Source organism: Apus apus, chromosome 1, assembly GCF_020740795.1.
Source record: "Apus apus isolate bApuApu2 chromosome 1, bApuApu2.pri.cur, whole genome shotgun sequence".
Classification (NCBI taxonomy): Eukaryota; Metazoa; Chordata; class Aves; order Apodiformes; family Apodidae; genus Apus; species Apus apus.
In genome coordinates this window covers 195,852,455-195,878,196 of record NC_067282.1, presented here as the reverse complement: position 1 = coordinate 195,878,196, position 25,742 = coordinate 195,852,455, and the positions used below count along the sequence as shown (strand labels likewise).

General features: G+C 36.5%; 1 protein-coding gene across 2 annotated transcripts in view; it reads left to right on the top strand.

Moving 5' to 3' along the window:
• Window positions 1-25,742, top strand: part of CACNA2D1 (calcium voltage-gated channel auxiliary subunit alpha2delta 1) — a 394,502-nt gene that overhangs the window by 159,379 nt on the left and 209,381 nt on the right. For both annotated transcript variants that reach the window (XM_051621668.1, XM_051620850.1), the window contains exon 4: window positions 17,781-17,840. In XM_051621668.1, the coding sequence (XP_051477628.1) occupies window positions 17,781-17,840 (60 nt within the window). The remainder of the gene's footprint in view (window positions 1-17,780; window positions 17,841-25,742) is intronic.

Genomic DNA, 25,742 nt, shown 5'->3' with positions numbered 1-25,742 from the left:
GACAAGGAAACAAAAGCCAATCTGTTTGTAATTTCATATTCATGTATTTTCTCTTTTTTTAATGGCTTGACAGCCTGGGTATACATTGTCCAATGTCTTCACATCAAGTCTGTGACCTCAATTCACCCGTCATTCACTTCCGTCATGTCAGCTGAGCCTTTTATGGGTGTCCATTATTCACTCACTATATAGTGTTATGATGAATTGCCCTCTTTGGAATTTAAAGACATCTTAATCCCAGTCTGACAGAATTCTCTGCAAGAAATAATTGACAACCCCCTGTGCTAAATGCACGTATATCAGGGGATGTGGATTTTTGACAACTTTTACTGAATAAAAAGAAGCAAGAGAGCATGCCTTCAGCATTGTTGAGCAGCCTCTGTTTCTCATTCTCTTTTTCCTTGGATGATTTTCTACCAAGAAATTGCATGCAGCAGGGGATGGAGATGCATTATGATTTTTATCCTTAGTTGCTTTCCTGATAAAATATTTCATTTAAAAAAATAATAATTGTTGTATTTATTATAATTTAATCTCACATTAAATCTAGCCTTTCTCCATCCATGCATGTTAAGAAAAGAGAACTTTGTTGTGAGAAAACCCAATAGCATTTGAATGTGTATTTCCAGTGACAGCCACGTGCATATGTGTGCTGTCTTGCATTTAAAGCATGGATAATTCCTAGTGCTCATCAAGCTATGCAGGGGTGGAGAGTAAGTAAGATGGACTCTTTGCTTTCTCATAGTGACAGCTTAGGACTGGCCAGAATTGCAGTGCCTAGTGAGCTGACAACTTGCTACCAATTATTTTCTTGTGGAAGGGACTGGAATAAGCAGAGTCAAGACCTCATTCCGTATGTCTGTGCTGTGCCAGGCAGTATTAGTGGTGTGTTAAAATGTAGTCCCAGGCATATTTCCACCTTTCACACTTTGGCACAGTTTGCCAGGTGTTTTAGCACTTGGTATAGCCCTGAGATTGACTCTTGACACTTGACAGGAACCACAGGGCAGTTCCGGTGGGTCCCTGAGTTAAAGCAGTGGCAGGTACACCAGAGGATTTGGCTGCAGCATCATTTCTAGTTGTTGTTCCTGCAAAACAGAAGAGCATGCTTTGAGCTTGCCACTCATCCCTCAAGGGAGGAAGAAAGAAAAGGAATAAAAAGAATTGTCTGTTCTGTTAGGATAGCTCCTTAACATTATCCTTTTTGGTCAACTGGAAGTAGATGACACTGTTTCTCCTAGTTTATATGTAAGGGATTCTTAGTGACTCATGGAAAGACTAAAATCTTAGGCACACAATTTATTTGTATGGAAACTGGTGAAGAATGTCTCTTCTCATTTCATATAAACTAGGGTGAATGGAAGTTCATATTTATTTCTGTAGTACATGCCAGAGGGAAGAAACTGCTGCTTTTAACTGCATTACAAGAAAGGGTGCGATACAAGAGTCCATGTAAAATACATTATCATGCTTAACCTGCTCAAGACACAGGGCAACTTTCAGATGTTGATGAGTCTTACTGTCAGATGCATACTTGCCACTTTTCCTCTATTCTAAATCTGACAAATTTATTTCACAGCTGACCCTTTAATAGAGGTGTTAAGATATGTGGCCTGATTTCTTGTTTTCTTTGTTCTGGTGGATGCATGACCCACCAAGAACTTAATCTTAAATGTTTACTTACTTTTCCTGTTTTCTTTCTCCTTTTTTTTTCTTTTTTCTTCTAATTTTCTCCCTTTTCCTTTGTGATTTTTTTTCCACCATGCCCCCTTTCCCTCTCTTTTTTGTTTTCTTCCCTTTTCCTTGCTGCAATACCATTAATTCTCTGGATGTGAGGAACTATTTTTTTGAAAACACTGTTGTCTTTTAATACATTTCTTCATTCAAAAAATGTAGCTTGATGTTTTTTTAAATTAACCCCCCCCCCTCAAAAAAAACTACCTTAAACAAAACCCATTAAAAATCGTTGAAAAATTCCCAAGCCATGTGAATTATATATACACACACACACACACACATATATATATGCTACCATGCTGATATTTAATTGTGAATGTGTACAAATGCCCTAAAATAAAAAATAATAAAATAATTCTCTTGTCATTTGATAATAGTTATAAAGCTCATTACAGTAATTCTTTTAAAGTACATTAAAATTTCAATTAAAAGATCCTAGATACATATACTTACTAAGTTGGCGATCATATTTCTTTTAACTAAATTAGTGGAAACAAAAGAAAGATAAGGCTATTAAAGCCTGAATTCTGTAAAGCTGATGGCTAAGGTTTAATCTCACATTTCAGTATTTCTTGCACAAGTTGCATTATCACATTTTAGCTGAGGATGCTGCCAGACCTTGCAGGAGAAGCAGATTCTCATCTTCTGAACTGTCAGACACTGCTTTAATTAAGCTACAAAGCAACTCCTCTCTAAATAAAAAATGGCATATGTCTCTTCTCACATTTGAGATCTAAGGCTCAAATTGACAATATGAAGTCAGGTTGTTGCCAGGTTCTATATGATTTGCCTTTACAGGACAGACAATAGCAGCTACCAAATTATCTGTGTCTGTGTGAGAAAAAGAGGCAGTTTGGATATTAGATGATAGTGGGTTCAAGAAGAACTTTGTTTTCTGTGATACAAAACTCTGTTTTAAAAATTACAAGAAAAAGTAAGAAGAAAAAAAAATGAGGATTATCTGATTTCAGTCAGAGTAACAGAAGATCATAAATCTTTTGGGGGTGATTCTTACAATTTTTAAACTAGATGATAGATATTAATTGAAAATGTTAATTAGATGTTACTTACATTTATTATGTTCTCAGGTAGATCTTTACCTGAAAACTGTTGAAGACCAAGATGAGCTTCACCTCTTAATGTATGAGTATCTGTTGTAAAAGCTACTTGGCACAAAAGCAAAATACACAGTAGTACAATTCATGAATTACTGGAGATGATGTTTTATTTTTAATTATTGCCTTCTACACATCTGAGGCACATGCATCTGATAGTGGAAAGTGCTCCTGCCTTAATGAAAGAGCTCCTGCAGCTCTTTCTGCTGCCCCTTCCATCCTTCCCAATGACATCTGCCATCAAAGTCTGACCTTGGTAATATCTTGCAAGATGGCATTTAAGTGCGCAATTTATCATTAGAATGATTAATAATTATGATGACATTTATTTTGATTTGTAATTACAGAAAATCAGATTGCCTGGTTAAGAATACATGGTTAGGTTTTATGAATTTAATTACAATTTCAACAGCACTAAAAAACCACAAACCCTTATTAGTAGCATTACATCAAAGCAACTGAAACCGAAGGGTTTTGTTGTAAGCAGTTTTTATTCTGGAAAAGAAAAAAATCAATAAAGCCCCTCGTTGTCTCTCCAAAACAAAAGACAGCAATAAAATAAATAAAATAAAATAAAATAAAGGTCTTAAACAAAGAGGTATTCATAATGTGTTTGAGTTTCAAGCTTTAGCTTTAAATTAACTTGTATGTTTTTTCACAGTAAATTATTTAGAGGTTGTTTTACATTTCATATCAATTTAAATGGAGAGGGAATGAAGTAGGGCATATATAATGAGATTTAAATAACTGAAGAAAATCAAATCACCTCAGTTTGTGCTATTAGCTAAGCTAAACTTGAAGACATTCTCTAATAATTGTGTTTGAACATTTATTCCTTAGAGATTCATATCCTGTTCTGGTATTCAAAGGCTTCATCAGCATAAAAAGTTTGCTTTGTATCTCTGCATTCCAATTCTGCGGTGATTTCAGTGGTTCCTGCACAGAAGTGGGTCCCCTTACTGATAGTGAGACTGAGTACACATGATGTAGTATTTTTTGCTGGACTATTTTTTATATACAAAAAAGTACTTGTTTTTAAGGCAACTGTAATGCTAGATTTCATTAAGCTGTTTTAAGAACCAAATCTGGGTACTTTGGAGAGCTGTTAAGCTCTTGAACCCACTTATATTAGCATACATATATTGTCTGAGATAGAAATGACATTGTATACACATGAACACATATGGTTTATTGAGTCCTTGTGACAGACATTAAATCCTTATATGCCAAGGAATGTTTGAGTTTGAAATGCAGAATATGGTATAGTACAGCTGACAAGAGAGTAAAGCTGAATAACAGTAGTGTAAATGAGATTGTACTGTAATCACCATATACCTTGTCTTTTATAGTAAGTTTCTAGTTGATGGGGACTTACCCCTAACAGAGTAAGTCAGTATTTTGTACTGAAGATGAGTAGAAGTACCCTATTTGAGAATCTGGTCTTAATTTTATGGCCATAAATTGGGCTGCTTTGTCACAGGGAAGAGAGAAGAGAGTCTTGCAAGCCTATAATGCAGAGCAATTAATTTTTATCATAATTGTATAGTGTCACAGCCTGGGTAGGACAGCTCAGGGAGATTCAAATTGGATCCTCTTGCTTTCTAAACTCCTCGGAGAGGAGCTGAGGAGTGGCTGGGTCCAACCTTTGTCTCAGACCTGGCCCTTCCAAGGGAGGTGACTGAAATGTCACTGTCTGAGGAAGTGCTCGACCATCCGATACCAGTTGATTGGATTAAGGTGAAACGACACTCAAGGTCTGGATTTGAATTTGGTTTAATTAGAACTATAGAAATAAAAGTGATATTTCAATTATTATCTAAGGCTGCGTGATCATAAAGGCTGTTTAAAAAGTCACAATATAAGTCACAATACATATATGATCAAGCTGCACAAGCTAAGAAAAAAAAATCATTGTTAGGCCTCGTGTTACTTAATGATTTTAGGAAGAGAGAAAGGATAGGAGAAGAGAAGTTAAGAGAGTTATGTAACAGAAAATCACCAATCCTGGATCCAGCGTTGGGCCAGCCAACGGGAGAGAGTTGGTGTCAGTGAGGCTCCCAAAGCCCACCATTGCAGCCCCCTGTTTTATAGGCCTGGTTTCCTTGTTTTGCAAAGATGAGTAAGAGTGATTGAGTCATGAGATTGAGGAGCTGGAGTGGACCTCTGCCCCCTCTGCCCCTCTGTTGTACATGGATGCCCTAGGCCATAGGCCATATGCAGGCCATCATAGTTGTCTCCATCCTCTCAGGTAAGCCATTTGGGATGCAAACTAGACTTTTTTTGAGGGGTTAGAACAGGGTTTCAACACCACTTCCTGCGAGTGCAGGTCCTGAGAGCGGTCCTTCACATATAGATAGAGGAATAGTTCTGTAGGGGATAACTTTCTGGCTTCTCTTCTGACACAGGCTGCCTCAGGTCATGAGGTCACTCTTCAATAAAAGGTTCAGGTTTCAGTGGGCAGTGGATCTGAGCTCACCTCATCTATTTTAAAGTCGTGGGAAATCACAGAATCACAGAATGTCCCTGGCTGGAAGAGACGTCCAAGATCATCCAGTCTAGCCTTAGACCTAAAAGTGCAAGCTCAACACTAGACCATCAGGTCTATAAACAAAACCGTTGAGATTCTGCCAAGGCCAGATTTTTTGGGAAAGAGTATGTTCGGATCAGAATTTAGTCATCTCTAGATGCAGCATAGTTCCAATAAACCCCACTGAGTTTTGTAAGTTACCTGCATCTCTGGGAGCAAGTATGGCATGACTATTTTGTGCTGCAGCTTCTCAGGTTGACCTTCTGTCCCTCTCCAGACTATCTACCTAGGTTTTGCACCAGTAAAATAATTTGCTTAGGATTCATGAGATCATCTGATCAGTGCTATTTCCATAGATTGAAAAATAAGCCAAAACTACACAACCACTGACAACATAATCATAGCAACAATAAAACCCATGGAAACCTAACTTTAATAAGCTACTTCTGACTGAGCAGATATTGGTACAATGCTGTGAATTCCATTTAAAACAAATCTGACAACTTGATAATTTAAAAATAAAAGAGAACAGTATTACCATGACATTGTCAAATGTGCTATACCTAGAAACAGCATCTTTGAAAAATAAACATTTCAAGTATTATTAGCAAACATAACTTGTTCCAAATTGGAACGTTTTCTTTCTGAGTTGGGGAGGATAATACTAAAATATAAGTTGAAGGTTCAAGTATACATTGAAGATTCAGCTTTTAAACCACTGCAAATGTTATTGCTCAAGGGTAGATTGTCCTTTGTATTTAAACCCAAGTGCATACATATCTATGCAATGTAAATTCCTTTGTGGTTCCACATAAATTATATTAAATGATTAGTCAGAAGAGATGCCCTTCCACTGAAATGAGCTGAATTATTTTGAAACGGTTATATCAACCTGGGAAAATGTTCAGTTTAACGAGACTTTAATTTATTGAAATGCTGTGAAGCAAACTCCTTGTTTGCAAATATTCATGATTTTAAATTGACTGGAAATGTTAGGAAGCCTTTTCCTGCTGACATTTCTATAAGTATTGACGAAAGTGGGAGGAAAGTGTTTCTCTCCTTTACCTTCTACTTAAAATAGTGAGTGAACTAATTTTGCTCGTATTTGACAAAAATATTCAGATTGTACTGTGCAAGAAAATCACAAAAGATAATTACTAATCATTCAGGGAAAAAAAAAAAAAAAGAAAAGAAATAACTCCTAGGATATCATGATCATCTGAAGATAGAAAGGACTATGAAATCAGAGAGATCAATTTAAGTAGTCGACAAAAAATCCTTACTTTAAGTGAAGTGGTTTGTTTTCCTTGATTTATTTGTGGGTTTTGTTGGGTTTTTTATTATTTGTCATTTTTACTTTTGATTTATTTTTTTTTTTAATCCTTATTTTCCTCTTTCCTTTATGTTCTCTTGAGGCTAAAGGTACAGAAATTGAAAAAGCTGCAAACTAATGAATTAATTAGTCAGCTGAAAAATTTACCAGCAAAAAATAACCCCAAACACCAACCACCATTATGCTACTGTAAAGATGGCATTTGTCTGGATTCCATGGTCTGGCCAAAAATCATATTTAAAACTATTTATTTTATGTCGGGTATTCTTTTTTTCATTAGTGCATATTTTTTCACTTGAGGAAGCACTCAGAGCAAGAGATGTGTACTTTCGATACACATTTCTGAAAATGAGCATGTTTAATGATACAGCTCTTTATTACATAAATAATATATAAAGTTGTTTTCTATAAACTCAGACATACGCAGTATAACACAATGCCGTATTCCACAGTTTACTGAGCATACACCACCTGAAAAACTCAAGCACAGAGTGTATAGCTAAATCTCCATTCTGCAGTATTTTTATGAAGACATCACACAGAACATCAGTGACATGTTTTGCCTTTCTTTCCAGTTAAATTGATAATCAAGATTGTGATCCTTCCAAGCATCTGAATGCTTATGTGAGCAACCTCTTTGGCTTTAGTTGGGTGACAACAATGTACTTGGTCAATTGTCATCCACAGTAGCTTTATGTTTAAGTAGGTTCTCTTTCAATTGTAGTTACAAATGAGGTGTCACTTTGGCTTTTTGCACCTTTTCGGGCATTTGAGAGGTTGGCTGCCAGCTCTCCCATGGAAAGCTTGTGTCAGAGTATCAGCAGCTTTGCTGGTACAGCCCCAGTTAGTGGGAAGGCATGGCTGTGTATCCAGAAACCAGGAGGAGTCGTTGCTATATTGTCATAGTTTCTTGTTATGATGATTTATGCCATCATCACACATCTGTCTGTGCCGGCTAATATTTTCATTTCCAAAGGATATATATATAGTTTTAATTATTTTTTAAGAAAATGTCAGATCCCTCAAAATTATGATACCCTCTTGAGATTTAAATTAATTTGAAGTTTTGTGGTGTGGTGCTTTGAGGTTTTTTTGTGGGGGTTTTGTTTTTTTTTTTCACTGTATTATCTGGATTATATATCTGAGGATTTGTTGTTGTTGTTGTTTGGATTTTTTTCTGTGAAGGATAATGATCAGATATGCATGAAATTAAACCTTAAGAATGAGTCACCTAAGTCCAAGACCTAAGGTTAGGAGAAAAGTATTTTGAGACATGATAAAAGTCTTAACTCGGCAAGTGACTAATAATTATGATACAAAATAACTTCAAAATGCAATTTACAGTTTGAATTTATTAAAAAAAGGTTATTTTCCTTATTTTTCATCTCCACTTTAACCTAGCACAGCATATATGTGTCAAGGAATGTCAAGCAGTCTGGTTTTGTAATGCAGACCTCCAAGTAGCGATATTATCATAAGGTATTATGGTGGAAGGGATCCCTTTTGTCCCTTCTTGCTTGGGTGTTGTTGCTGCACTATAGGTGATTTTCTCACTTCACAAGTTCTTATATACTAGAACCAAGTCTGCTAAAACCATCTGACTACAAGACATGGGTGAAAAGTTCAGCATATGATTAAACTTATCTGTAATTTAATGTACTAGGCCTTTAGCTTGGGGTTTATTTGCTTGAAGCTTCTATTTTATATGCAAGCAAACATGTTTTATTGTAATTTATTGAAATGCTAACTTATGATGAATCAAAAGGCATCATGTGATGCAACATGAAGATGTAGCTGTGACTTCAATCCACACAAATGCGGTATAGACATCTAAATCTGGAGACTAGTTTCATGCAGGAGAATAATATGCTTTTGTCTTTAGTTTAAGAGTTACTTTCTAGCTCTGGTAGTAGAGGTTCAACATCTTCATGCTGCTGATGACCTAAATAAGAGCACAAAGTGTCTGACTTCTTAAGTTTCCATGTTTCATGTGACAGAGGAGAGCCCACAATAATGTGCCTTTCCACTTATATAAATTATCTGTTTTCCAGTATTAATTAAAAATACAGCCCAAACAAAATTCCATTAAATTCTGCAGGAACATTCTGTAGAGTTTAAAAAAATTCAAAACCTTTAACAATCTGCCAGAGCCCTTCAAGTTTCGGTTCACATCTCTTAATTTAAGGTTTGGGTTGATTTCTGAAAATATTCTCTTCCAATCTAATGTGCCAGTTTAACAGGACTACGGAAGAATTTTTTTCCCTGTTAGCAGGACCTATGAGGTTTGAAATGCAACACAGCTCAACTGCACTCAACTGCACAGTACTGAGTTAGCTGCATTAAACATCCAGCCTGGCAAGGTACTGCCAGATTTTCTTTAAGATATACTGTGATGTTCTTGACATGTCTTTCGTGTTTCTCTTTTTTTATAATTATGATTTAACTTTTTTATATTTATTTTTTCTGATCACAATTTGATTCTGATGATGATTTTCAGTAAGTAGCTCTAGCTTTTTGGAGGGTGCTAAATTTGTTGGTCTGGTTCAATGTGTTTCCTTTATAGGAGAGAAGCATACAAAACTAAACAAAAATAATGAGGTAACGCCAGATGTGGAAGTGACATGAGGAAGATGCTTAAGCAATTTTGAGATGGGATAATGCTTCTTGATTGTGTTCTTTGAGGTAGAAGGTGGCAATTAGGTTTTCATACACATAAAAGTGTGAGACATCCTAATTAAACACCTTTTGCTGGAAGTCATTATGGATAAACCCAAACTGGTTGTAGTAGTTCTCAAATGTGCAACCTGTGAGGGTAACACTAGAAAAATATCTTAATTATATGTATATATATATTTTTTTTAATTGGAAGGGAATTATATATTGATTCAAATACGTACATTACTCACTAGGACAGTCAATCAAATACATTTTAAGCATAGCTTTAGATCATGTATAGAATTAAAGGAGGAAAATATCTGAAAGGAAAATACAGCCAGAGAAACTCATCCTATGGTCTTGAGTGTTACTAGCACCTGACACGAATGTTTTGTGGGACCTTGGTGAAATCCGTTCACCTTTCTGCACAACCTTTGTATGTTAAATGCTGTTCACAGTATTTACTCCACAGTAGTTGTGAAAAGATACTGAATACTTCTCTAGCCATGACAATATGCAGCATTAGTTTTTAAACTGTAGATTTTAAGATGAAAAATAATATATTTTCACATATAAGTCCATTTTTAAGATCTTATGGTGCAGAAATGTGAACCTTACTTAAGATGTTAATGGTGTATTTGAAACTGGCTAGATTTTCTTTGTAATCACAAGGATGCACAGAAATTCACTGCCCAGAAGATGTCACATTGTCCAATATAGAACATAGACATGACAAGAGATACTGAAGAGAAATAATGGCCAAAACAATGCATGGCTATTGGTGATTGCTGAATCTGGAAGATTATCTCTGGTTAGGAATTTCATGATCTCATGCACACAAGGCTTGAGGCACACAGGGCAGGAGTGAAATCTCAATGAAGACAGCAGAAGTCCTCACATGAACTTTTGTAGGGTCAGGATTTCATCCTAAAAGAACAGTTGTTACGGAACCAAATGGCCTTAAGAGATATTAAGCATTTGCTGAAATGTTTAATATATTAATATGGATCTTTTGTAGCTATCCCTATGGGTACATACTTAATACGTACCTCTGGTGGACCTGTGCCTGGTTGACACTAAAAGGGTTTTATGCTATAGGTTCAGCAACTGTTGCTTAACAACTAGGTATACTAGGATAAAACTTGCATTTGAGAGCAGGGAGATGAAGGTATATCTGAGTATAAACTGATGGGATGCACGAAAGTGCTTGGTTTCTTCCATGCTCAATAGACATGGGAGGACACTATAGAGGCTAAATGGACTGAGAAAAGGTAGAAGACACCACTTTCAACATTCACCTCTAACATTTCTGTCTATTTCTTCTTTTAAAATGTTGTTTAATTTAGAATCAGAAAGAGTTTTCTGTTAAGGGTAAGAAAACAGTAAATCATACATAGTCCTTTGTAGAAGAGGAAATACTGGCAAAGGACATGAATTATTTTTAAAACATCACATGGCTATGCTTGAAAGTCAAAACTTGAAAATCTTTGGCAGAGGGAGGAGTGCAACACCTTTTTTAAAAGGCATTTGGGAAAGTGTAGAAGAAGCGTGTTATTAAGCTTCATAAAGAAATGAAGGAGCTTTAGGTATTTTGTTAGCCCAATGCAAAGTCAGATGCAGGAGCAGTTGAGGCTTTGCTGCTTTTCCAACATGGCTGTCATGACTGACATAACATCTCCGGGAAAATAAAAAACCTTTTTACAGTTTGCTGGTAGAAGGTCATTTTCCATTGTACTTAGTTTTCTCCGGGACTCACAGTTAAACACTCTTTGTTGCTTTTGACTAGAATTGCTTCCATTAGGGAAACGTTGCCTGAAAATATCAGGCAGTATTAATGTATCATTTGTTCCTGCTGTTGCCAACAGTAACGTGTTTCCTTGGCTCTCACCCACTGACTGTTGATGAGATCAGGTTGATTGTTCAGCAGCTGTAGCCTACCACCTGCTCCATTTTTTTTCCTTGAAATGCAAAGCTCTTAATACAGTGCCTTGCCTTAATTGTTAAAGCCACATTTGTTATTCAGCTATATTTAAAAAAAAAAAAAGATTAATTTTTAACATAATTTTAATCAGTCTAATTCAGATTAATTCTGTTTTAAACATCTGAAAACCTAAGTGAAAATGATGATTTCATTTTTTTTTTTTTAAGTTCACATTATAATTCTACCATTCAAACTCTGAATTTTATTATGAATGAAGTTGCATGTTTCATAATCTACTACTGCAGATTTCAGTGCCATCTCAGTTTTATTATAAATCATTAACTACTTTGGACTTTGTAATTCTGTTTAGGTTATTAATGTGTCTTAAGGAAGTAACTATTTCTGGTGATATGTCCAAATAAGACATCGGACTATCTCTTCAGCAGAGGTTTTAAATTGCCAGATTTCTGGTCTTCTTTTTTTTGGATTATAACAGCATGACATCTAAATGTTATTTGTAGCACACAAAGTATGAGTACATCCAAAACTCATTACATTTCTTTAAATGTAGTGTTTCATACCTGGTTACACTCCACTTCTGTGACTTTCATGAACTTGCAGAGTGCTGTAATTTTATATAAAAGAAACAACAACTTCAAAGAGTATTTGAATATTCAACTTTATATATCTCAAATACTGTTATCACGATATATCAAATGTATCTTTATATAACTTTATATATTGTTGCTGAACTGATATAAAACTATAAAATTACTTTAAATGTGCTGTTCTGTTTGATTATACGATGAGACAAAAACTTACTTTCTTAGTGTTTTTCTTCCATAAGTGATGCAAGCCTGTATCAATGTTCTCTTCCTCTTGTCCTTAGGAATGAAGTATTTATTTGATTTGTTGTTTTCCTACTTTACTCTTTAAAATAAGGCAGTGGCATGTGTATTTCAGTTGTATCTGTTCTCATTTGTATCCTAGTCAGATTTGAATGGAACTGCTAACATGTATAAAATTTAAGCAGTTAAAGGCTGTGTTTTGTGTTTGACTTTTTTACTGGATTTTAATGAGGAGGTATTAAAGAAACTGTTAAACAAGCTGAAGTGCATCTAATCTCTTTTTTTTAAGTTAGAGGAAAATTACATTGTTGACATTTTAGAACACTTGTTTTGGAGCGGATTAATTTTGCTCTTTCTAAAATAAGTTTATGCAGTCCTAGTTTCTCCCTGGGTTGTTAAAAACTACACCTACACTACAGCTGAAAAAGCAAGGCAATAAGGCATGCCTCAATATACATGTCATCTTCTAATCATGCCTCTGAAGTTACTAGCTCAGCTGTGAAGCTTAGAAGAGTTTCCTAAGGCAGGCAGTGAACTGGAGCTGGTGGTGTTATGCAATTTGTGATTTGTTGGAGCAGTTGGCAATTTCAGTCTAATGGTTTCAGCGTGTGTCCTTCACTTTGAGCTTGTTTAAAAATATAACAGTAATGTGACTTGCATTTATGGCATATGACTTATTAGAGTGAAAATGTAATAAGCTTTAAGGGCTTTAAGCCTCTGCAAATGAGAAGGATAAATTATATGTTAAAAAAAGTGCTCCTCTGCGGATTCTGTATGCTACTCTAGCAAAATGTCACTGCTAGATGTCAAGATAAATTTGACAGACTATTTCTTACTCTTCTTTTCTGACTGTTTTTCTTCTTGCCTTTATCTACAGTTATCTCTGTCTTACTCTCTTGTCTACTGAAACATATTTGGCAGTATCAAGCTTTTATAATATTGCTCAGCTTCTCAAATCTCCTGATTGCATGCATCCAAGAAATACACTCAGACTTAGGAACTGAACCTCCTTCCTCCATCCCTCTCCCCATAGATGTGGAAAATGTAGAATTTAACAAAGTGCAGCTTCTCTACCTTCTGGTGAGAATTCTCTACATTCCTTGTTGCTATTTAATAATAGTTAAACAGGATTTTTTTATACAGTCATTCTGCAGCATATTAAGTTTGTAGGATATTTTGTACAAACCATATTTCATGTGTCATGGACTGGACTCCCTGTTCTTCATTGTGGCATTGTCCAGTTGTCTCTGGAAAATCATCTTGATTCTTCCTTTACTCATTTAATTAAAGAACAGGAATAAAGATTGTTTTGAATCATAATGATTTACAGTTGCTAACAGTTAAAGACATTTGTCAAATTCCTGTCTTCTAAATATATGGAAGGTGATAATTTTTTTCTGTTAGATTTCTATTTAGCCAAGATGACAGCCTTATGTTGGATGTGAGGTGATATTGTTAGAAAAACTGATTAAGAAGGTCAGAAGTAGAATTACTGTTCGTATGAATAAAACAGAAATGGCTTGAAATACATTAGACAAGCACACAACATATGTAATTTTCTGTTTAATTGAAGTTTAGTTTTTTAATCTACATCTGGATTATTAAAAAAAACCCCAACCTAGTAATTTACCTTGTTGGTAATGGTTAATAGTGGAAGATGAAGTTTGAAGCATTATTTTGAATTGTGGTCCAGAGTATAATAATAATCAGCTTTAAAAAAAAAAAAAAAAGAAATAAAAATAGTGCTAATTGCTGATCATATAAGATTACATTTGCATTTAGAGCAGCAATTTATATGAAGAACACTTTGGTAAGGCTCACAATGTCAGCAGACCTCTGATAGACCCTTTTTCTTATACATGTGACTCATTTGCTGCTGCAGATGACTAAAGTGAAACTGGCTCCACACAGTAGCAGGGGAATGTATCATATAAGGTCTATGTTGAATATAGAAGAGCAAATATAAACACACTATTTGTCTGTGACCTTATGTGCTTAATATATCAAGGGGTAGTCAAATATTGCTTTAAAGATGAAGTACTCAATAGAGAGTGAGAAGCACAAACAAATATTTTTTTCTTTGTTCTGAATGTAATTGTAATTGGGCCATTAGCTGACAGACTTCTGTGCTGGCCAGGAGAGAATAAAGGTATGACATACGTGCTCAAAAATGAAAGCTAGAAGATGAATGGGCCTTCTACGGAGTTGATCTTTACCAATCAGATAAAGATTCTTCAAGTCTCTTTCTTGCAGTCTGTGCTACATCAAAGGCTGTCTCTCAGGGACAGTAACGTGCATTTGGAATCTGGGGACCAGACCTTAGAAAAGAGACAGTTTTGAGATTGACAGGCAGCTGTGCTTTGGGTTTTTGGTTGTCGGTTTGCTTGTGTGTGTGTATGTGTAATCTTTTGTAATCCCTCTAAAAGATAAAGGAAAGGTCATAGGCTGATAGAATAAATAACACTTGCATCTTATCCATCTTTCCCAATAGCTGTTTTGCCTTGAAGGTAACAGTTGTCTCTGAAAGATTTAAGGAAACCTAGTGGAAGTGGATCTTGACTTCTTTCACAGTTAGATTAAAAATACTTACTTTTGGGCATTGACTGTCTTTCAAGGGATAATTATTCTTTTATTGATGAGCTAAGTATTCTGAAGATTCCTGAAAGTAATGCACCCTGCACAGTACTTTTGCAAGGGAAAGTGCAGATCTCATGCACTAAAAAAAAAGTTAAAATAAAAAAAGGAGGTAGAAATAGTTCTTTTTTTTCCAAGTAGGAACATATATTAAATAAACGCTTATTTGATTACAGTGTTTTCAAGCATTTCAAATTTGACATCAACTACTGTGTCTATCACCCAGACTAAATCTAGCATAAGCCCTTTTGATCTCTCACTTTGAAGTACCATCTCCCAGCTATTGAACATTCTCCAAAAGCACAGGAGTAGATGCCACAGCATTTTGTTTGTTTTTGCAGCCCTCTCTTCTTGATCACTGTTTCTGAATTTATGTACTACTTAAGAGTAATTTGAGTATTATTGTCATAATCTGACAATCCTCATTCTCCATCATACTGTACAAACTGGGGTTTTTTAAATACCTTGAAGTAAGCCAGAATGCTTCTGTTACATGTTGCTTTTGTCCTTTTCCCCTTTTTAGTGCTGTTTGTTTTTTCAACTTCTCTATCTAAAAAGATTATATTACATAGAGCTTTATTAAAGGCCATGAAAACATCTCACACCTTTCTTCTTCACAGCACTCATACAGAGGCATGGAGTAAGAAATAATTAAAACCTAATATGCAGAACTATAATTTTGCATGTTTGCTTTAGAACCATGTCTGCTTATTTTCTTGCATATAAAAATAGGAATCTCAGCATTTTAGTATTTACTAAAGAAGCCTTTAGGGAGCTGCAGTGGGTTATGATGTTAAAGAAGGTGTTACCTTTTTAAACTCTCATTGTAATGAGAGGGAAAATGGGAAGTGTCAGCTGTCAGCCTGCTGTGGTGTTACTCCTGTGTTGGCATTCTCCGGAGACTCCTCCATCAAAACAGGGAAGGCAAGACCTGACATTTGCATACCTCATAAGGAAGCAGGCATGATTTCTTTGAGAGAGATGAAAAATTAGTGTCTCCTTGTGTCACAATAAAGGGCATAGGTAACTTGAGTTTGCTTCACAGTCTAGCTATTTTGACCCACGAGTTTTGACTTCTTACTCTTGCTCTTAACAAAGGACTCACTGTGGAAGGGTGAATGTTTCAGTCATTAGACATCATATTGCTGTAGCAGTAGCACTTCTCCTTACATAGAAATAAGTAACTTCTGAGAACACCTTAGCTTCATAACATGTTTTTTTTAATTTCTTTTCTAGTTTATTTTGAATACTCTTCCCTTCCCTTTCCTAAAAATATCAAAGGTATTACATTGTTAATAATTATTCTGTTTTTTGTGTGCACAGAATTCCTATTAGTCAACCCATATCTTTTGTTAAAACATCTGCTGCTTGAAAATGATCTTGCATGATCTGTGCCTTCGTGATAGCCTGCACATAAATGTTGATAAAGATTTCTGCTGGACATGAGCTAGGTAACCAGAGGTCTGGTTTGTGGTCATGTGTGAGTTTTAATTTGGTTGAGTCAAGGAACACAGCTGTTTTCTCATTTTTCATCATTGTAACTGCTTGCTTGTGCTTTCATATGAGATTTTAAGATAGAATTGTTGAAATTGTGTGTAGCAGGTTATTTAGACAGGGTGGGTTGTAACCGAAATCTGACTGAAAAATTCTTCAAGAAGGATTTGGTGGGGATTATTCCTTTTTTTTTTTTTTTTTTTTTTTTTTTTTTCTATTTGAGACCAAGATTCCTCGCCCCCAAAAATAAATCAAACCAAAAAACCCAACAAAAACAAAAACCCAACCAAAGAAAAACATTATTTTTTTAAATTTGCTTTTAAAATTTGTGCTTTATAGTACAGATTACTGAAGAATCTTCTAATTTTTCAACTCAAGCTGAGGAATTTCAAGTGTGGCTTCTGTTTTTCCATACAAATTAATAGCAGTGTTAATAATAAGTCTTCATAATCCATTTATCAGTTTGCGCATTTGGGTTCTGCTGGTTATTGTTTATAGAGAATAATTTTAAATGTAAAGGGTAGGAAATGTTCCTAAATTTTGATTTGTGAACTTTATCACCCTGGTAGTTGTTAGAGGGGGGAGAGGCACTGCCCACGTGGGACCATATAATGTAGCTGCTCTCCCAGAGTGGGACTGAGGTGAGATTTAGACAGACCCTCTCCATTATTCCAGCTTACATGAACTTTCTGGTCATATTCCTTTTGGCTGTGTAGGAATTGGTTTGAATATTAAAATGCTCATCAGGCTTATGGTGCACATACTGTCACAGAGTAAAGCGTTTTCATCCATAGTTGTCTGATGGATTTAGCCAGGATATTTCTGTTAGAAAGGGACCATGACTCTCCCAAGAGGTTAATCTCATCTTTCTTGTGCCCTGTGCTTTGCTTCTTGTGGGGCTACATGGACAAGCTGGATTTCTTTCTTTAAAATGCTCTCTAGGAACATGCCTGATATTCTTCAGCAGCTAATGTGTATTCAGTCTGTGGAATCAGACTATAGCTAGTCCAAACTACTGAATTGTTATGGGTCCCTAATAACCACAGAGGTTGTTAGTAGTTCCTTTATTTTAAGTTAAAAAATGTAATGGTGAAATGAATGCCTATAGTACAGTGTCTTAAGTTTCTAATAAATACTTGTCATTGGATGGTAGATTACATAAATATGTATAAGGCAAGGTGTTGTAAGGAGAAAAGTATTTTCAGAAGCATACTGGTGTATTTTTAACTTAACTAGAAATTCTTAAAGATATTGGATTTAGGGTTAAACTGTCTAATGTGTGATTACAAAACTTTACCAAGCGAATGATACACAAAATAGCATTTTTAAAAGATGTGGTGCATCTTATATTCAAATATACATACATTTCAAATAATTGTATATATATAGAAAGCTATACAGAGAAAACATGAATATTAAGAAAAGAAAACATGAATATTAAGAAGAGAAAACAATTTTGCTATGTGAAGATTCAGTAAAGACTAAAATCTCTGTCCTCTCTTTCTTTGGTCTTCAGCGCCTGGCTAAAGAAGCAGAGAAGTACCAAGCATCACATCAGTGGAGGGATGAGTTTGGGGTAAGTTTCAGTTTTTCTCTTTTTTTACCTCTCGGATTTTTCCTCTTTGAAATATTAATTATATTAACTATATTCTTAGAAACATGTTGTTTATATATCCACAACAGAAAGAGTTATTGACTACTCAATAAACAGAGTCTCAGTCTGGGTGTCTAGAGACTTTACACTTCAGAAGCTCGTAGGGAGCTTTACAGAGCTGGTGATGTAGCTGTGAGGTGATGTCACAAGGCATCTGTTTGTTTTGACATGTAAGGAGTGATTGCATAGAAGGCATATGAGTCGTGATTACTACCAGTTAAAAGTGTGCAGCTCCAAGCACTGAAACACAGTTGTAAAATAATTTTTAGAATCCTCTTCTATGCTTTGATAACTGTTCTCTTCAATATTCTGGTAAGACTGAAACAGAACCTAACCTGGTCAAACACTAAGCTATCTTCTTTGGTTATCTACTGAAAAACAAGTGAGATGATTGTAAAATGTACAACATTGATTCTTTATTACTAATAAAGCAAAATTAATGTTATGCTGCATAATTATAAGCCTTTTAATTTGAGGCTACAGTTCCCTGCAAAGCATCAAAGTCATTTATGCCTCCATTATCTGTTCCTTCAGAAATAAAAGCAGGTGGTTCTTTTACATGATCCTGCTGCAAACCTCCACTGTGTCTGCACAGTCACTGGAATCATAGTGGCACACAGTTAAATGCATATTGCTTTTCTGTGGTGTCCTTTCTGATCTCATATTCCTCAGAAATGTGAAGATGGAGTGCCAAAAACAATCAGTCAAACAAACAAACCCTCAAGGTCAGGGCAAATAATTCAGCTTTTAAAAGTGCAAAGAGGGTTTGGATACAGCCTGAATGCTTTTAAGTGTGCTCTCTTGCACAGGCACAGCTTCTGATACGCAGAGAAACACAGAATGCATGTTCTAGAGGGATGAAATAATGAGAATGCTACAACAACCTTTTCTGCTCATCTGACTCTGTTTTGAAAGGAAAACAAAACCCACAAATTTGATGGACTCAGTACAGAGGTGTGTGAATAGTCAGATGCTTGTTCTAATAATTTTGCTTCTGTACACACTGGCATCACATCAACAACTTAGTTTCAGCTTTTGGTTTTCTTTTTTGCCCTTTACTTGCAGTAGAAGTCAGTCATCCCAGAGAGGCTTCTGGTCTCAATATGATTCATTGCAAAGGAGAGATCTCAAAATAATGTTGTGACTCGGGTAAAAACTGTGGTCAAAATAAAAATAGTTTTAAAATACAGTTGGATTTCTAATAAAGTAACTGCAAACTGAGCTTGTGTGTTACTATTTTGAATTTGAATTAGAGCAGCATACACCATATAATAACCTTGACATTAGGTTATGCAATTAAATTTCAAATAAATGTATTAAGCTTCATATAATTTAATTTGTTCCCTTTTTGCCAGAAGTCATCTTTCTCCTCTTCTGGCCTACTTTTTAAAATGCCTTCTCAAATTAGTTTGCACACAGATCTTTCTGATAAACTTAATTTTCGCTGGAACATTGATTCTTCTAATGGCTGTGATGGGAAAGAGAAGATATACTGTAAAAAAATTATGCAGTTGTGGGTTCTTGAAGTACTTATAAATGGTCTTCATCATGCTATAAGAGGTTAATTTCTTGTCTAGGATTTGGTTTGGGGTGATGAAAGCCTTTCCATCAGCACTGCATATCACCGTGGGAAGGCTCTCTTTGGGACAGTTTATTTCTGCTTCTAATGAGCCCCTGATCAGCAACGTCCTTGTCAGCCACATTGCAGCTGAATAATGGCCTCTGGAGTTTTAGGGAGAAAATATCATGAACATTCCTTCTAGGGAAGTATATATATGTGCTGACTTCAGCAGAATAAATACAAAAGAGGAAGGGCAAAGAGGGCTGGCCGTTATACCAAAGTCTATACTGAGCTACAAGGGATGTGCCAATCAGAGGACTGCCAGAGTGCCTGTTCCAACACCTTATTCAAAGTATGAATGTTTATTACACATTTTTCAGCAATAGAAGCATGTAAGAATTAAATATTTTATTTTGCATGTTAATATTGCAGTATGATAAAAATTCAGTATCCTCAGATAAGGTCTTTTGAAATTAACTGGTACAGGGAAAAATCTTGGAAGATCCAGATTTGGTCCCATTGTCTCATTCCTGTTATTTCAGCTAATAATTTAATGTAAGGAGTGTCAGAATTGTCTTAAGGATAAATTGCTTGCAATTTAGAAAAAAAAATTGGGACTACACCATTGATAGAAACATAAATCCACATCTACTACTAAAATCTATTTTTCCTACTAATTCTAGTTGAGTGAGGGTAGAATGTCTTCCAGTAGTTCAGGTATGTAGAATTCCAGCAACTTCAAGAAGACCAAGAAAAGAAAAACAAAAGTAAAAATTTAAGTTTTGGCTTTCTCATGCATCCATGTTTAAATTAATCTTTACCAAATATTCAGAATTGTCTTAGGAACTACAGGACTGTCTATCTGACCTTAATGCTGGGAAAGGTTATGGAGCAGGTCTTCCTACATGCCATCACATGGCATGTACAAGACAACCAGCTGATCAGGCCCAGTCAGCAGAGATTTATGAAAGGCAGGTGTTGCTTGACTAACCTGATTTCTTTCTATGTAAAGGTGACCTGCTTAGGAGTTGAGAGAAAGGCTGTGGATGTTCTCTACCTGACTTTGGCACTGCTTCCCACAGCATTCTCCCGGAGAAACTTGCTGCTCATGGCTTGATGGGTGTGGTCTTCACTAGGTAAAAAACTGGCTGGATGGCCTACCCCAAAAAGTTGTGGTGAATGGAGTTAAATCCTGGTCACGAGTGGTGTTCCCCAGGGCTCAGCGTTGAAGCCAGTTCTGTTTAATATCTTTATCAATGAGCTGGACATTGGGATCAAGTGCACCCTCAGTAAGTTTGCAGGTGACATTAACTTGAGCAGGAGTGTTGATCTGCCTGAGGGTAGGAAAGCTCTGCAGAGGGATCTAGACAGGCTGGATTGATGGACTGAGGTCAATTGTATGAGGTTTAACAGTGTTCAATGCCAGGTCATGTACTTTGATCACAACCCCATGCAATGCTACAGGCCAGGAGAAGGGTGGCTGGAAAGCTGCCCAACAGAAAAAGGACCTTGGATGTTGATTGACATCCAGCTTAACATGAGCCAGCAGTGTGCCCAGATGGCCAAGCAGGCCAAAAGCATCCTGGTTTGTATCAACAACAGTGTGGCTAGCAGGACTCACTTGTGAGGCCACACCTTGAGTACTATGCTAACTTTTGGACCCCTCACTACAAGGACATTCAAGTGCTGGAGAGTGTCCAAAGAAGAGCTGTGAAGCTGGTGAAGTGTCTAGAGAAGAAGCCTTAAGAGAAATCACTGAGGGAACTGTTTTTGTTTATCCTGGAGAAAAGGAGGATGAGTGGTAGTAGCGTTTTCTCAGGACACAGTAAAAGCAGCAGTTGCACACTGAGGGGAGAACTTATTGCTCCATACAACTGCCTGAAAGCAGGTTATAGCAACATGGGAGTCAGTTTCTTCTCTCAAGTAATAAGCAATAAGAGGAAATGGCCTCAAGTTCTGCCGGGGAGGTTTAGAATGAATATTAGGAAAAATTTCTTCACTAGAAGGGTTGTCACGCACTGGAACAGGCTGCCCAGGGAAGTGGTTGAGTCAACATTCTTGGACTTATTTAAAAGATATGTAGACATGGCATTTAGGGACCTTGTTATAGTGGTGGACTTGGCAGTGCTAGGTTAACAATTGGACTAAAATGATACAAAAGATGTTTTCCAACCTTAATTATTCTATCATTCTAGTTTTAATGTTTTGTTTTGGTTTTACCTGAAATAGCCTTATCGTTGCAGGGTGAAAATTAGGAGAGCCAAAGCACAGCTAGAGCTCAAACCAGCTACAGCTGTTATGGATAACAAAAAATGTTTCTATAAGTTCATTAACCGCAAAAGGAAGATTAGGGAAAATCTCCATCCTTTATTGGATGCAGAGGGCATCTTAGTAACAGAGAATGAGGAAAAGGCTGCGGTGCTCAACACCTACTTTGCCTCAGTCTTTAGCAGTGGAACTAGTTGTTCCATGGATATACAGCCACATGAGCTAGGAGACAGGGAGGAGATTCAGAATGAGGTCATCACAATTAAAGAGAAAGTGGTCAGAGACCTACTACACCACTTAGAGGTACACAGGTTTATGGGACCAGATGGGTTACATCCAAGGGTGCTGAAAGAGTTGGCAGATATGATGGCCAAGCCACTTTCCATTATTTACCTGAAGTTCTGGGTAACTGAGGAGGTCCCAATGGACTGGAGGGTAGCAAATGTAACACCCATCTATAAGAAAGGCAGAAAGGAGGATCCAGGAAACTATAGACCTGTCAGTCTGACCTCAGTACCAGGGAAGGTCATGGAGCAGATCATCTTGAGTGTTATTAGAAGACACATAGAGGATAACCAGAGGATCAGGCCCAGTCAGCATGGGTTTATGAAAGGCAGGTCCTGCCTGATGAACCTGATCTCCTTTTATAACTTGATGACCCAACTATTGGACGACGGAAAGGCTGTGGACATTGTCTATCTGGACCTCCAAAAAGCATTTTACACTGTTCCTCATAGAACTCTCGTAAAAAAACTGGCTGCTCATGGCCTGGATGAGCACATGATCTGTTGGATCAAGCACTGGCTGGACAGTCGGGCCCAAAGAGTGGTGGTCAATGGAGTCAAATCCAGCTGAGGCCAGTCACAAGTGGTGTTGCTCAGGGCTCAGTGTTGGGACTATTTCTGTTTATCATCTTTATTGACGATCTTGATAAGAACATAGAGTGTATTATCAGTAAGTTTGCAGATGACATCAAGCTAGGTGGGAGTGTTGATCTGCATGAGGATAGGGAGGCTCTACGGAGAGACTTGGATAGATTGGATCATTGGGCTAATGTTAATGGTCTGGGCTTCAACAAGGCCAAGTGCCAGGTCCTGCACTTGGGCCACAACAACCCCAGGCAACGCTACAGGCTTGGGGAAGTGTGGCTGGAAAGTGGCTGGCAGAAAAGGACCTGGGGTTCTAACTGACAAGTGGCTGAATATGAGCCAGCAGTGTGCCCAGGTGGCCAAGAAAGCCAATGGCATCCTGGCTTGTATTAGAAATAGTGTGACCAGCAGAAGTAGAGAGGGATTGTCCCCCTGTACTCAGCACTGGTGAGGCCACACCTCAAGTATTGCATCCAGTTTTGGGCACTTCAATTCAAGAGAGATATCGAGGTGCTGGAGCGAGTTCAGAGGAGGGCAACGAAGCTGGTGAGGGGCCTAGAGAATAAATCTTATGAAGAACGCTTGAAGGAGCTGGGAATGTTTAGCTTGAGAAAGTGGACGCTGAGGGGAAACCTCATCAGTCTCTATAACTACCTGAAAGGTCATTGTAGAGAGGTTGGTGCTGGTCGCTTTTCACAGGTAATTAGCGACAGAACAAGAGCGAATGGCTTCAAGCTGCAACAGGGGAGGTTTAGACTGGCCATTAGGAAAAATTTAGTCACAGATAGAGTGGTTAGACACTGAAATAGGCTGCCCAGGGAGGTGGTTGAGTCACCATCCCCGGATGTGTTTAAGGGTAATTTGGATGTGGTATTAGTAGATATGGTTTAGGGGTGAACTTTGTAGAGTAGGGATGATGGTTGGACTCAGTGATCCCAAGGGTATTTCCAACCTGAGTAGTTCTATAATTCTATGATTCTGTGTTCATCAAAACCAAAAATAGCTATGAACATAGGAATTTCAGATTGATGTGAATTTGGACCTGGGATGCTGTGACCCAGCAACTTTTGAAAAGCAAATAGCTGGTGTTAGCTGAAGTATTTTCATAGTCCTATCCCAGCTTTCTAAATGTCATATCTTTCTAAATACACATATTGACACAGGAGGATATATATAAATATTATTTTTAAAATAAATTAATGTTTTCCAGGTGTATATAAATTGTCTTCAAGAGAAAAAAAAAAGTCTAAAGAGAGTTAAGAGCATGTAACTTACATATTTACCATTAGTGTTTCAATTAGTGGCAGATAATGTTGTTGTTTGGGGTTTTTTTTGCATTGATAGTTAAATATCAAGATAACTTTGGTAATTGCTAATTAATTTACTAAAAAATAAAAAAAGTTAGTCAAAGCTAAATAAGAATAATGTTTAAGAATACTGAATGTCTTCTTTGTAAGGAAGGAAAAAAATTGTAATGTGTTGTTTCCTGATTAGTCACAAAGTCAATAAAAATGTCTGCATTGTAGTTTAAATCTACAGCCCTAAAATAATACCTACCTGTTATTAAACTACTAAGTCTTCAGAGAATATTTGTGAAGTTTATGAAGACAAAGCCAAAGTGCTTCACTTCAGGCAAATAAATAAATGCCTTTTTTTGCTTCTTACTCCATTGGTAATTTCCAGTTTCTGAGCTGCAAGTATAGCTGGAGAAATAAAACCTACTTTAATTTTTTTAGATTAATGCAGTTACAAATCAATGGTATGAGACACTATTTCTAAACAAAACTGCCTGGTCAGTTTGAATTTTCTTGTATGCTGTAGAGTGAAAGGGGAGTAATTTTGACACTTGTGATGGTCCAATTATTTATCTGGTGTAGAAATGCATGAAAAATAAATGTATGTGAATTGGAAGAAGGAGGAGAGAATTTTGTATGAAGTAATTGCTGCTATTCCCCAACTGGATCTTCTACAATTACATTTGATATCACATTTGATTGCCTTGCAATGGTTGGTTAACTAAAGCAATTTTGTTTCCAGTTGGGTTACAATATTAATTGTACTTACACATGTATAAACATAAGGGATATCTCATTTGTATTTTAATGTAAGGGATCTTTATGGATGGTCTATTAACATCCACTCTTTTATATGAAGAATGAAACTCAGACTTTTAGAAATTAATTATCACTTTAAAATGCCACTTGAAATATCCTTTCATTATGCCTTATCTTTTAACCAATGCTGTCATTTTATATTCTGTGTAAATTACAATTTCCTGAGTCCAGGTATTCCTGACACAGCTTTTGCTCTGATGATAATGTGCAGCCTAGTATTTATGTACCAACTGGGATTAAAAGTAAAGACAAAAGGTCATGGAAATACTGCTTTGTAATGATGATTTTTTTTCTGGTACAAATATTGGCTGCATGAAACTGCATTGAAAAGTTGCTCAGCAAAGAAATGGAAAGTAAAAAGGATAACTGAGATAAAATAAGTCTTCCATCATAAGAACTGAACCAAGAGATGATCTACAAGAGCAGAGCAGTAGTAAACATCTCTCTGTGCTTGACCTCTGCTGAAGCTTGAAGATTCTAGTGTTCAGCACAGTCTGTAGTTTATTGTGGATTTTAAAAGAATGCTAAAACTTTGCAGCTTAAAACCTCAACTGGAAAACAAACAAGCCAAACACTGATCTTTCAGCTTTAATTCTCCTTTATTCTAAAGAGGCAGCTTAATAAACATACTTTGTTTTTTGAAAGAGGGAAGAAATCTATGAAGAAAACAAACTAGAATACTCTCTCTTAGCTAATCAGACTGAGGATAGAGCTCTGTTATGGCTTCTATCTCTGAAAGCCCTTTCAGATGCAAAGAGTGTCTGTGGGAAACAATACTGTTTAGATTTGTCTCCAGACCAGGGGTATAGAGAACCAACCCCCCATATGCTGATTAAGTGTGGGATTCTTTCCCAATAAAGTTATATATACACTTCATAATTTTGTGAAAGTTTTAACAGCAGTAAACATGAGCAAAGTGCCAAAGCTGTCTGCATCTTCACACAATGCTCTGATCCAAACCCCAGTAAAATAAATCTTTCGTTGATTTTTGACATTTTGGTTAAGGCCTCAC